This window comes from Ornithodoros turicata, chromosome 2 (assembly GCF_037126465.1).
Source record: "Ornithodoros turicata isolate Travis chromosome 2, ASM3712646v1, whole genome shotgun sequence".
In the NCBI taxonomy this organism is placed as follows: Eukaryota; Metazoa; Arthropoda; class Arachnida; order Ixodida; family Argasidae; genus Ornithodoros; species Ornithodoros turicata.
This window is the reverse complement of record NC_088202.1, coordinates 48,817,855-48,832,404: the sequence shown is the minus strand read 5'-3', so window position 1 is coordinate 48,832,404 and position 14,550 is coordinate 48,817,855. Positions and strand designations below refer to the sequence as shown.

At 47.6% G+C, this 14,550-nt stretch overlaps 1 protein-coding gene across 2 annotated transcripts in view; it reads right to left on the bottom strand.

Annotated features, from left to right (window-relative positions):
• Positions 1 to 14,550, bottom strand: part of LOC135385380 (thrombospondin type-1 domain-containing protein 7B-like) — a 552,806-nt gene that overhangs the window by 290,534 nt on the left and 247,722 nt on the right. For both annotated transcript variants that reach the window (XM_064614667.1, XM_064614668.1), the window contains 2 exons: positions 14,247 to 14,441; positions 11,337 to 11,515 (listed from right to left, as the gene is read on the bottom strand). In XM_064614667.1, the coding sequence (XP_064470737.1) occupies positions 11,337 to 11,515; positions 14,247 to 14,441 (374 nt within the window). The remainder of the gene's footprint in view (positions 1 to 11,336; positions 11,516 to 14,246; positions 14,442 to 14,550) is intronic.

Below are 14,550 nucleotides of genomic sequence, written 5' to 3'. Positions count from 1 at the left end.
TAAGACACACGATCGCATAACCATGATGAGCGTAATGTTTTATTGTGCGTTTGCACCTCTGTTTTATGCCTCAAACTAATTGGACATAATGAATCGCTGTCAACAAGAAGCATGCGGTGTCCGAAGCAGACGAACTTTCCGTAGCGAATGAGAGCAATTTTAACGTTTGACGTCACAGTCAATGGGGAGTGGCTTGTGGCTCGAGCGCGCTAGCCTCCCGCCATGGGAGCCATTTTATAAATTCAACTGCAGTGTAACAAAACATTGTTCAGCCGAAGTATTTTATGAGAATGATTCTTTCACACTACTTGACAAATTAAAAACGGTTTTCAGCCATTCAAATATCCTTTCCATGCTCCTTTAATACAATGTATAGGCCCAGGTCCAGCAGCTCCTTGTAGGATTTAAGCACGTGAGCAACAATGGACATGAGAGGACCGCGAATGCCCATTGTTGTGAGGTACTGGAGAGCAACCTTTGAGTCTGTGTAGAACGCCCATGCTCGAACCGAACACTGCGCATGGCAAAGCGCAAAGCATGCAGCTCATACATGTTGACGACGTCGGATGCAAGAGACGGGAGATACCAGTTTCGTCTTCGGAGGGGATAACATAGGTGCATGCGGAGCTGGATTTTGTGGATGAGCCGTCCGTAAAAACAGGAGTATAGCCAGCATATATATCGCTCGTCATATCCAATGTGAATGCCTTGGACACACCTGCAGCAACATCGGTCTTTCTCTGCAGTCAGGGAAAGAATAGCGAAGCATATGGTAAAGCGAGGGTTCACGGTGGAGTTGAACGCGCCTGTGACTCAACTTGAAAATGTGGCAGTTCAGGCTTCAGCCGTTGAATGCAGGACCAAAACTTGTTGTTCCTGAGCCGGGAAAGCCTCAGCAATGCAATAAAGGATGCCGCCGGTGATGGGCCTACAAACTGACATAGTGACGGGTCGTCTTATTAAAGCGCTGGATAACAAGCGGAGCTTCTTTCGCTTCTGCCATGACCAAGCAAGTATCCGCTGGTCTTGGAACATCCACACGCACACGAAGGCGACGTGCCAGAAGACATTCAAGCTTACACTCGGAGGATGGCGAGATCCCATGTAGTACTGGCAGACTGTATTGGAGCGGACCACGTACACGGCTGGATGCATGGCCAAGGGAGATCGTGCATCGCAGCCCCACTAAAAACCAGCAATGTGTCGCACAACAGCAATCCCCCTGGAGGGTTTCGCCTCTAGGCCCGCAAGATGTCTTCTCCACGACAGTCGAGGGAGCGTAACACGCAAGAACTTTCATGAGGTGGAGTACTGGAGCTGTTTTCCAGCCACAGAAAGACGACATGGAAGTATGTTCTTTCGCGTGAAGGCGATAAAGTCCGTCTTCTCCCACGGAATATTTAAGCATGCCATCAACAGGTATTGATGTATGGAGTTCAGGGTTGACTGCAGGCGTCGCTGAAGAGTTGAGCGACATTTCCCGGTCGTCCATATGCAGATGTCGTTAGCATAAATAGAGAAATATAGTTTCCTTCCAATGCAGTCTTTAAGACCTGCTATAACTACGTTGAAGAGAAGCGAGCTAAGCACACTTCCCTGTGGTACCCGGTAGTGTGATGGAACGGGCGCGGTATCTTCCTCAGCTGTGCGAATAAGCAAGATCCTACTGCGAAGGAAATCCGTGATCCAACGCATGGCCCTTCATGGCAAAGAAGCACGAGTAAGCAATAGAGGATGAAAAACTGACTGTATCATACGCCCGTTTCACATCGAGGAACACAGTTAGCATTATCCTTTAGCGGGTCATTGCTTCCTGTGCTCCGGACACTAATTCCAAGGTGGAATCCAGCGCCGAGCGTTGCCGACAGAAACGAGACATTTCTTGAGGAAGAAGGATCTCTGATCGAGCCACCATTCGAGTTTGCGAAATAAGGGCTTTGCGACACAACAGGTCAGGCTCACCGGCCTAAATGAGGACCTTGCCTGGTTTGGGCAAGGAACTAACGCGTGCGCATTTCCAGGCTTTGGGCAATTTAATTTCCCTCCAGGATGCATTCAATGCTGACAGAAGAAACCCCCGCGAAGAAACCCCCGTGACTGCACGCCCAGGTTACGATGCGCCAGATACGGTATGTCGTCCGGACCAAGAGAAGACCGGGCTCGAGAAAGATGAAGGGAGTTCATGAGTTCAGCCAACGAGAAGTTCATATGCGTGGCAGGATCACTAACTAGGGCGGTATCTGCAACTTCCGCAGATATGGAAGATTCATAACAGAGGAACTTCGCAGTGGATATTGCTAGTGACCCAACTCTTACAAGGTGGCAAAAAGAGAGAGCGACGTCTTTTTATCTTTTATGCAGCACCGAAGCAAGGGCGGGTTGTGCGGAGGAGATACATCCTTGAGGGACCGTAACATTCGCCACACTTTTGCAGGACTGACAGAAAGCGTAAGCGTTGCACAAAATTTCTTCCAACGTTGCTGATCCAGCGCCGCTAAAGCCTTGGAGACAAACTTTGCGGCACGACAAGCCACTTGTATATCTTCGAGGATGCCAGATCTACGAGCTTTGCGCTCTGCGCGTCGCCTATACGCCATCTGCTTCTCAACTCAGGGGCTCGTCCCATGATGGCCAGGGACCACTTTCACACGTGAACTACACCGCTGCAGGGCGTCCTGAAGATGACAATTTACGTCTTCTGAAGACGTGTCATCGTTCATGTGAGCTGCACATTCATTGCCGAAGGATTTCCAATTGATGAGAGTGAAGCACCGTCTTCGGGCATACAGAGTCACTCATAAAAGAGATCATATATTGAATAATTGAATAATGCAGAACATTTATCGAATTCAAACAAACAGAATACAAATACATGTTTCTCCTTACTGCTCAAGAGAACCATTTTTTCCCCTGCAGTATGGAGACCTCGTACTGTGCCTCATTCATGACCTTTGCCTTTTTTCGGTAAATCAGAATTATGGCCGCAGGCTGTGCGGATTCTGCATCGGTGTGGCAACATTGCTCATCTGAGGTCAATTTCCTTCTCCTCACGACAGCTGTTGTCGATCAACGTCGCATACAGAGCCATCAGCTCATATACCCCGAAAGCAGATTGTGGGTGGTGGTGGTGGTGGTGGTGGTGGTAAGCCGGCTTGCCGTTGTGTGGGGAGATGTCGATATTGGCTTGCCCACAAGCCAGTGGCCACTGCCCTTGTTGGCCACAAGCATGTCGACATCCAGACGACTATAGTCAGAAGTCAGGGGGTGAAGGGCACTGTGCTTGGGATGGTAACTGCTTCGTTCTTTTAATTCTTTCACAATTAAAAATGCCATTAGTCAAAACTCGTGAGGACAACGACCCAGCAAGTCGCTAGTGCGGCCACTCACTTAACCAATAATATATAGGCAATTACTGTTATCTGAAATAATGCGTTCTCTAATTTTTAAAATAAAGCTGTCCCTAGACAGACGGGATACCTTGTCTAGTGACGTACGGCACCACAGCTGCGGAGGTGAAACAACTTATTCTATCGTCATCATCATCATGTACCTGTTATTTTTGTTATTGCTGAGCAATCTAGGGGTATCAGAGCAAGCCTACTAGTGTCTTCCCCTTTCACTGTGTTAATTGTGAATCAAACTGAAGGCAATACGATTCTGTGTTAGCGTGAGAAGCAACTGCGGCTATAAGCGGCATGCAGACGTGAACATGGAGAAAGGATAGCAGGGAGGAGTAGGAGATGTGAGGAGTATGATTCCTGGGCCGATTTCAGGGGCAGCTCTCTGGGAGTCCTTGACTATCCTTCAACATAGTCGCCAGCTGCAGTAATGAATCGGATGCAGCGTGATATCAATGCTGCACCATCCTGCAATTCAAGATCTCTCTGGCTTCGGCTGGGGCTGTGATCAACGCTCCCTTCTAACCGTTCACGCGGCTTTGGTGAGGGCGACTGCTTTACAGCCTTCCAGTCTTGCACAGGGTCTCTAAAACATCGTTAAATACCCTGTTCGCACGAAGCCTTCGTCGCTGCATAGGAGTTCTAAGAACGGCTGAAACACGGCAACTCCTTGCTGAAGCTGGTGAACTCCCGGTGGAGGTCCTCCGTGATCGGGAAACGGCTCGACACTTCCTACGTTCGCGTGCGCACATTCCCCGTCACCCACTCCTCAGAAAAATTTGATACCGTCATGAAAGTGATTTCCATCGCGTAGCGCAGAGGACACGCCAGGCTCTCACTGGCTTCATACCTAAGGACGTCACACCGCCGAAAGCCCCCTGGTCTCTGCCTGTGCCATCCACCTTCGCACGTCTTCCGGACCTCCAGGACCGCAGAGATCCGGTTCCACCTGAAATCCTTCGAGACCATTTTTATACTTCGTAGACGCGAAGTTTTCTACCTCTGTCGCCGCATACACCGATGGCGCATCTCGAAATGGCAAGTCCGCGTCGGAATTCGTCATCCCATCCGAACGCGTAGTTGACGGACGTCGCCTTTCCCATCAAACCTCATCCACAGCTGCGGAACTCTATACCATACTTTTGTTACTGCAGCACATCATTCACTTTGCCCCACGAAATTGGGTGGTATTCACTGACTCAACATCTGCGCTGCAAGCAATTGAAAATTCTGGCATCCGAGGTTCCTCCGCACCGTTGGTTATGGATGGGCTAATGGCTTACCAACTTGACTACGAAGCAGGGCACAGGCTCGTTCTCCAATGGGTTCCAGCAGATTGCAGTGTCGAAGGCAACGAACATGCTGACAGAGCCGCCGAAGGAGCTCTCTCGTCTCGGACACGGACGCGTATTGCACTGCTGAGAGGAGATCGTCAGTCCGTACTTGGTCGCCTCGTGAGTCCTCTGGCTACCCGCCAACGGACCGCTGACATGCGCTGAATGCGCCTCGATGTGGCCTTCGTAGCGCAATGGCGCTACCACTTGAGACAAGTTGCCTCTCCCTTCTGCAGCCACTGCGGTGCTGTTGAAGATCTAGAGCACATTCTTCTCCATTCCCCACACTACCGACCTTACCGAACAGTACTCTCCGGATCCCTCAACGAGTTAGACTCCCGCCCCTCTCTCTCACAAAATTGCTTGGTCCCCGGCCACATCCAGCGCACAAATGCTCTGCCCTCAAGGCTCTCTTCACCATTCTGGACACCACAGGACTTCGATCCATATTGTGAAGGGGCTCATTATTGCATTCCCCGCATAACCACCAGCAATCGGGTAGAGTATCACCCCTGGCGATGAAACTCCCCAGTCATCATCCCGTAATAAAGTTGTTGTTGTTTCAATGCTGCACGTGGGGACGGTGGTGGAGGATTCGCAGGATCATCAGGAATTAATCGTCCCTGATTTTCTTAAAAATCGGGAAAGGCTACCGCAGCGATGCGCTCTAAGTGCGCTTTCTCAATGTTCCTCAAACATTCTGAAAGTTCGTCACGAAGATGGTGCGGCCTTCCTTTTAACACGCAATGCTACCATTACTCAAGAAAATTATTAGCGTCATGGTTTTCCACACATGGCAAGCGTTCTCGAGCAGCTTGATATCGCCTCCGGCGATGAAACACGCCAATCGTCATCACCAAAATGAAATTGTTGCTGTTGCTGTTATTGCTGGTGTTGGAACGGCTTGCTATATCGACGAATCAATTTTTTTCTTCCCTCTCTCAATGCGCGGGAACACTGTTAAGTCATCTTCCGACACATGTGGAATCTGCGTTACCGTGTTCAGCCTTTCCCCACTGTGCCTAATTTTCATATGGGTGAAAGGTAAGAGAATATTCAGCAGGGGTCGGACTGCAGGAAAATGGGCAATGGCAGCTGTTTTTAGTGGGATGAATGCCGCAGATAAATCGTCAATGCAAACAAAAACAACGCTCTACTTTACAAGCCGATATCTAAATAACCCTGTGAATACATTTAGGACATAACCGCATTGAAGTGGTGAGGTACGTCATGGTATTAGGAGTATATGTCTCCGCGAACTTATCTTGGGACTGCCACACATATTATGCTAGGGGAAAAATGTTGATGCCTATTGATAACATTCGCCGGTAAATGCAGCATCACAAACTTGGTGAATTGTTTGTTCGACGATCTCCAAGAAATATTCGCACACTGTAGCATCGTTCGCGTCTATGATGTCCATGGAAGGCAGCACAGAACGTACGTCATCGTCAATGAATATTATGCCAACGATTAAACGACTCGCCTAGGTGTGTGTTCCACCCATAGTCTCCGCACCGAAGGTTTTCTTCAGCAATCTGTGCGCTTCCCTGGATGTCTTTCCGTGTATTTGAAAAAAAGTTCTCAAACTTGTGAAAGTCCACGCTCCTTCAAGTCACTAATTTCGGCAATCAAGAAAAAGCGGAACATGCAACTCACAAAAGCGCACAATGCATACAACACGACTTCTCAACACAAATGTAAGGACTTCACAATTTTACAGCGAAGTGATACAAGACGTGGCACGTTCGGGCGGTGTTTTGTATTACGTTTGAGCGGGACATTTGAATTTCGAGAAAATTTTTATTTTAAGACGATGAAAAATTTCCATTGTGCTTTGTATTATTAATACAAACTCCGTTGCTTCCATATATCAACATAATGTTCTTTCCCGAGTTCAAATGGAAAATCACGAATAGAACGGGACAAAACTGTGTTTTTTCTTACCCCTGCCATACAGTATTTCAAACGAAAGGGCTTATTCGAAATGATATCAGTTGTCACCTGCCAGCAGTAATGCTTCCAGGGGTCAAGCAATGTGACTTATACCCCTGTCAGACGGGCGAACTTACGGCCTCAACGGTTACGGTCTTAAGTGCATACGGTCATTAAATTATTGCCAGACGGTCAGTCATACGGCCTTTGCGACAAAACTGAGGTGTAAGGGCCACAGAGCTTTCGCAAGACAGTTTACGGCGTTGCCCAGAAACTGTCGAAGCCTCGCCATCAACAAGAATGATTTCCTTCAATTCGAAATAAAATGTTTTTATGAGACATAATGTTCTGTGAACTTTTTTCGTGCTCAACGCCTTGAGTTTTTCTGGTAAATAATTGCACTTTGCTTCTCGTTATATCTGGTCAGTTCGTAGTGATACCCTCGAACCACTGCACTCGTTGTCGTCTGCATCCAAAAGAACAAAACATCGAAATTGGTTCAGAACAAGTATAGTTTGCTGTTTTTTTTTATTAGCTAAGCGCGAACCAAACGTTGTTTCCGAGTACTCACAGTGACAACAAATGTGATTTAACTAGATTTCATCCAACGTTCGCAGGTGTGTTTATCGGTGTAGACATAATCGGCGAAACGCCTTCACGGATACCGTCTGGCAGCCTCCCGGGGTTTAAGGCCATATTTCAGCTACGGCCTTTTCTTAGTGCCATTGCCTTAAAGGCAGTGTGTATGCCCGTCACACAGAGGTGTAAGCAGCCTCACCCTATAACATGTCCTTCAGAAACAAAAGTGTCGAAAGTATTTCACATGTGGTTCGTTCCCTGTACGCGTGGTCCTACACAAAAAGCCTTCTGAGGAAAACGATTATTTTTCTAAATGTCGCAGTTTTCTCGGACGTAAGGCAAGTGAGGGATTGGGTCATTCCTATTTTTTCTCGCGAATAACGTGTCGTGATGCGTGTATTGTTATTATTTGATGTTACGATTACTACATTGTTATTATGACATGCATTGTTATATTGTTATTATTGTTATATAGTTATTAGATACCAGCAACACGGAACGCCACACACCGTGTATTCACAAGCGCAACATCCACACGGAATGTTCAAGTGGAATAAACAGCAAAAGACATGCTTACGCGGTAGAAGTTCCGCTGCGGGGAGCGCACTTAGCAGACGACACCGTTTGCGTCTTTTCATGTAGCCTGCTAAGGAATACCTTGTGGCAGCTCCGCAGAATATTTCCCACGGCTGGGAGTGCATCAAAAGGCGTAACGTCGAACACCCGCTTACATCGCAGCAGAAAGCTATGAGGTTTTTCGCATCTTCCACTGGAGTATTCCGGGAAATGCCGCTCGTGTGAAAACACGGATATGTTCTGCTTGACCAAACCACATCGTCAAGGGCGCAGTGCACTTCGATACCGACAGTGACAGGCAGGTACCGAGAACGACACCACTGGTATAGGTGTAGCATTAATGTCCGGCGGTGCGTGGACAACGACGAATTCACCCCGTTGCGACAATAAACACCAGAAGTAGATCCAGTTCTATCAACACAGTCCTTGAGAGTGGGCATGGGTTGAGGAGCTCCCCAGGACATACAGCCCTCCAGGTCATTCCATCACCTCTTCTACGTTAGGTGACCCAGACAAGGAACATCAAAGCGCCATTCCAAACTTCGCACCAGCTTCGATACCATGCTGCAGAACATCGAACACTGAACGTCATCCAGCTCAACGAAACCTTTCGTGCGTGCAACCGTTCTAGGTCATCGCTCCTGTCCTGGTCTCGGTACCGACGCTGCGCCTTCCTCGACTCGACTACTTCATGCGACACGCTCATCCCGCTCCATCCCGCTGATCCACACGATCGACAGCCTCACGATCACCTACCGGTCGCGGCAGGTCACCGCAGTCGACGCCATGGCGCAATTTCTCAAGCTGCAGCCACTGTTCACAGCTGAAGTGGCTTCACCCCACCTGGGGGCCCTTCGAACTTTAGCTCCCGTGTCGGTTACGGCAACCCCGGGGCGCAACATCGGCTGCGCCTGCAGGAACTTCACCACATTCAGGCACTCTCCAGCTGCCTTACTGGTCTGCAGCTTTCCTGCAACTCGATGCTGTTACGTGTCGCCAACGTTATATACGTGTTATATACGTCATCGATAGCTCAAGTAGTCCCCGGTCGTCCTCGCCCACCTTCTGCGGTGACGACGCGGTTATCTTCCGTTCCGGTCCGCGCCCAAGGAGATGATTGACGTGGCGGTCCTTGGACAACGACGAAACCCGCCCGCTGCGCGCACGCGCAAGCAGAAGTATGAGGCTGGTTCCATAAGTTTCCGGCCCGAGGTAGAAAATGCGCGCGAATTTGAAAATGCGATTAAGGACGCGTGGCGCCATCTGTTGGAGGGCCGGAGCACCACCCTCAACCCTCTTCATGCTTTTGTCGGTTTCAGAGCGGCATTTCAAACAGCCAGTGTCCACTCTTCAATGGGAAAAAATCGAGTACCGCGTTGTGATAAAATTCTTGACAAAAGAGGGATTTTCACCTAAAGAAATTAAAGCGCGACTGGACAACGTGTACAGGGAAGCCTCTCTGTCATACACAACGGTAAAAGGCTGGGCTATGCAGTTTCGACTGGGGCGAGAGTCCATTGAAGATGATCCCCGCGATGGTCGTCCAGTGGAAGTGGTGACACAAGAAAATTTGTCTCTTGTCGAGGAGGAAGTGCTGAGCGACAGGCGTCTGCAGGTGCAGGAAATCTCAGAAAGGCTGGGGCTTTCCAAAACAACCGTTTTTCGCATCATCGGCGAGGGCCTTCACATGAAAAATGTCAGTGCGAGTTGGGTGCCACGACTTCTCTCGTCAGTTCAAACGCAACAGCACGTCGTCTGTGCCAAAGAGTTTTTGGAGCTCTATCAAGAGAACGAAGAAGAAATATTGAAGTCAATTGTCACAGGGTATGATACTATGGTGCTCTACTATGATCCCCTTTCGAAAAAGGAGTCGATGGAATGGCGTAAACAAGGATAAGCACCCCGAAGAAAAGCCAGGGTCACACAATCGACAAAGAAGATCATGGCAACAACATGTTGGGATTGTCACGGGATCCTCCTTATCGACTTCAAAGAGAGGAACACCACAGTGAATGCCACTTATTATGCTTCACTCCTGCACCGACTGCGAGACGCCATCAAGGAAAAGAGGCGCGGCAGGTTGAGTCGACGTGTCCGGTTGCTCCAGGACAATGCCCCTGTCCACACGGCTTCTGTTGCTAAGGCTGCACTGAAGGAGTGCGGCTTCGAAGAAATCCACCACCCACCCTATAGTCCACACTTGGCACCGAGTGACTACTTCCTGTTCTCAAACTTGAAGACGGATCTCAGAGGACGGAGATTTCAAAACGATAGTGAGGTGCAAGAGGCAGTTTTCCAGCATTTTGCGGATGAAACTTCGGACTATTTTTTCAAGGGTATAAGAATGCTGGTTGAAAGGTGTCAAAAGTGCATCGAAGTTAAGGGTGACTATGTCGAAAAGTGATACACTTGTTTCGTCTCTATGACTATTAAAAGTTGGTCGGGCCGGAAACTTATGGAACCACCCTCGTACCTTCACTTATATCAGTCCAGTTCTCGAGCGTGGGCACATGTTGAGGAGCTTCCCGGCACACCTAGCCCACCTGGACATTCAATCAGCGTCGATCAGGACTCCTGTAGTGGGACAATACCTCCGCTACAAATGCTGTTTTTAGACGTTGCTGATTTGGTCTAATGCCATCTAACAAGCGTGTTGGTAGCCATTAACTGTTATGGCGAAGTACAGCACGAGTATCAGTGGTGACTGTAACGAGACGTGCTGTTTTGTGGGGTAAATGATGCGCACCTTTCGATAATTCTAGTCTTTGTTGTGATATTATAGATATTGTAGAGGCGATGACAGTACCATCGCAAACCGACAGATGGCGCCGCGTGCCAACCGGCACAACGGAAGTCACGGTGCGCAAAAGGAGGGTGTATCTGAGGATACAGAGCGATAGAAAAGGACGAAACCTGCTGGAAGTAAGAGGGTGGGGTGGCCTTGTGCACGTGCAGGAGCTGTTGGAGTTGTGGGAGCCAAGGCTAATGTGTATATCATTGCCTTCTCAAGAACCGGCGAGGCGATGACTAGTTTATATGAGCTGATTACCATTCGTTCGCGACACCCGTCGTCGTAAAGTTTCCGTAAACATAAATAAAGTCCCAGAACAAGGAGAGTCCACGCAGATAATGTATGGTGTTGGAGTACTGCCCCTGAAGTTAGCATAAGAACAACGGACGGTTATGAACTAAACTAAACTTGCTGGTGTAGTTGGTACCCGTGCAACATATCTAGAGGCAGCACACTAGCCGGAGACGAAAAGGCATAGAGTTTCCTTTCTGAGAGAGTCTTTTGAAATCCGTTTTTTCTTCGTCTAGGTTGCTGCTTTTAGATACGCAATTATCTCGCTACATATAACAATGGAGGGTGTCACGCTTTCAGTGTCGCATTCACTTCAATTGTTAAACAACATGGCATAGCACGACATACTATAGTGTCGCACCCGCAAGCATACATGATGTGTCGGATCATTCCTTGTCTGGAATATCGAAATCAAAGTTCCGTGAAACTTACAACTTGTTGTGGCACTGGCACCGGGCATGGCCTTCCTCCAAAGTTCGAGTGCTGAGACACTGTCCGAGATCGAGTCCTTGTTCCAGTTCCGCAAACGGCAGTGCACGGCGTCCACTCTGTCCAATCGTTCATGATGCAATCACGTGGGCATGGCACACGGCAAGATTCTTTCTGAAGAGCTGCAAACATTTTTATTTGACGTCAGGGGCGGATTTAACGGGGGGTGGCGGGAGGGGCGAGGGCGACCGCCCCCACCCATCTAGCTGAGTTCCCTATGTAAAATCTCCTGGATGATGCTCTGCCACAAAGCACGAAATTTCGTTAAGACCGCACCCCCCCCCCCCCCATGACAGACCCTTAAATTCACCCCTGTTTGACGTAGGGGCTATGGGATCAGTCAGCGATATATTTAGCATTTTAACCGCAAGGTGAACACAGAAGCGTTAGACTCTTGTGGTTCAGTAATGACTCATGACATCCTCGTCACGTCATGCATGCATGTCTGTCACAGAGCTACAGCCATTGCCTTCCAGAATATGTACATCAAATATACACAGCAAATATAACGTTGCACTTCATATAAAGTTGCAGAGAATATTTCTGTATGAACAGAGTTTCTGTTTCTTATTTTGCAACACTACGTGACCAGCTGCGCGATACGAAAGTACGTGAAATGGGTCGCCGTCAGGGGAATTCGAAAATAATCTCAGTGTAGGCCGCTTCCATGGGGAAGGTTTTCATATCGTCTTCCTTGATCTGCTTTGCCCTTACTGCGTTTTCAAATGCCCCTGTCAAATGTAAACCCGTGCGTCAGCTCCGGCTCTAAGCGAGGTCGATGGTCACAATATTGCGAAGCAGTTACTTGTGTTGTGTTTAATAGGGAATATTACAAGCCTGTTATGGTTTAAATGAAAGTAGGAAAGTCGAATTAAAACTGGTTTCATACCAGTCACTGTGCGAGTGTGTTGTTTGTTGGCTCAAAGACATTTTGAGCAAAAACCGCTTTTACGCTGCCAATGGAATTTGTCGTCAATTTATGCAAAAGTGACGGCATTACCAGAGTTTGTAGGGTAAGGTGGGGCAAGATCAGACACGGGGCAAGGTGCGACATTTTTTGCACGACGCCGCCTGTCTCAGAGACGAGTAAATAGATGCACTTCATACTATACTCATAGGTGACTCTGCATGTCCGCTTTATTGCACGTCCGGGTTGGTATTTGCGTTGAAGAGAGAGAGATAGAGAAAAGTCGGTTACTCGTGCCTGGAACGTAAAGCGCAAAAAAGGCGCGATTTTCTGTTGTCCTCTTTATTGCCAGCTCTGCAGCACCGTGTTGCAGGCTTATTCTGCCAATGTAAGTCCACATCCTATTTCGTTATTCATTCATCTAGATACCTGTAAAATATGGGCACTCTTGGTTATACGGTGTTTAACTAGAAAATTAATGCATCCGATGATATCCACGGGGCAAGACGCGTCAACCTAATGTAATTGAAATTTAATGCAATTGAAATTTAATGTTATTTAGAAACTGATCAGTCAACTATCAGGTAGCTTTATGCTTGTTCCTGAGAAATTCCTTTTTTTTTTAATATTGTCTAGATTTTCCAGCAAATTTTCCTGTTTCCTTGGATATTCCCAGCAAAGGCTAAGCGCATTCAAAAGCGAACGACCAGCGACACACCAGACAGGCGGTGCCTTGTTTGCAAAGGACGGTGGAGGGAAATAGCACCGGCTTCTGTGTGGTTTTATTGCACATCATGTGGGCGGTGGGCTCAAGGGGGCTGCGTACGTGCTTGGATTGCAAGAACTAATTTGTATAGTTCGTTACCACGGCATGTCTCATCTTGCCCCGAAGGTTGGGGCAAGACGAGACAATCTTCATTTTTTAATTTCTTCTTCTGTGTCTATTTTAGAACCGGTCACATCCGTTCTGATTTACAGATCACAAGCTCTAGACCTCTGAGAATGTGCCTCTATAGCTAGTTTTTTTTAAACAAGAAAAATAAAAAGTCCATATCAAATTGCAAATTTCTGTCTCATCTTGCCCCACCTTCCCCTGTCCAGCAGGGGTGGGCAGTAATAATCATATGCATAGTGCATTATAACACTAATACGTTATACTTTGTTTCTAAGGTGTTATAATATATAATACTAATACTTGTGTGTATTACACGAGTAATACTAGTAATACCTTGATACATAACTTGGGGAGAAAGAAAGGAAGAGAAAAGCAGAAATATACACAATTTGTGCATTACTTATCGGGACAGTCATTCTCTAATCACGTTTTATTTCAGGTATTTACATTTTTAGCATGTTCTCAAAGGGGTAGCGCTCTACAGTGCATGGCCTTTCCGAATATGATGAGATAGACCTGATCAATTCGATCACACTACACAGCTTATTTGCTCTCAGTGTGGCAGAGTCTTGATTTCTACGGGTCTTGGCGTTAACATGCCGGTCGTTGAAAAATGTGTGACTGTCCATAGTGCAGCTTTGAACAGGGTACTAGACCCTCTCTTTCATTTGACAAAGGGCTTGCAATGGGATGACTCCTCCTTATGGACACCGAACTGGAAGGAATGCGGTGAGTAACCTCTGGCCCTGATGTCACTTCCTTTGGTATAATTTAGGGCAATGCAATAATAGGGACCTTGTTTGTGTCCAAATGTTTGTGGGACACCAAAAATTAATGATAAAGTGCATGGGTGACACTCAGTAGGTCGATCTTATGACTTCTGAGAAGGTATTACACATTTAAAAATATTATAATACATGCAGTATCAAAATGGGTATTATAATACATAATACAAATACTCAAAAGTGTTACAGTAATAATATTACCATAGAAAGTATTACTGTTACTGCCCACCCCTGGCATCCAGCCTGTACCATGCAAAGTTACTTACCGGTTTCCTTGCAGGCTTGTAAAGTCCGCTTGCGTGCCCTCCTATACTTATTCCCACCGCCGCAGAGTCCATCGGACGCTTCATCATTATGAAGAATGCATTCGCTCCATTCGCTGTCTCCACGACTGAGCACTGGCGTCTCGGGGCATGGTCGTTTCTCTAGCAGTTCCGCGCCGCACCGGATGCTTGAAATCCCTGAAACATTAATACACAGGGGTGAATCTTCCATTCGGGGCGGCATAGCACAGCGCAATGTGGGGCCACCACATTGTATAGCCTCGGTGGGAGAACACTCGTTACAGTG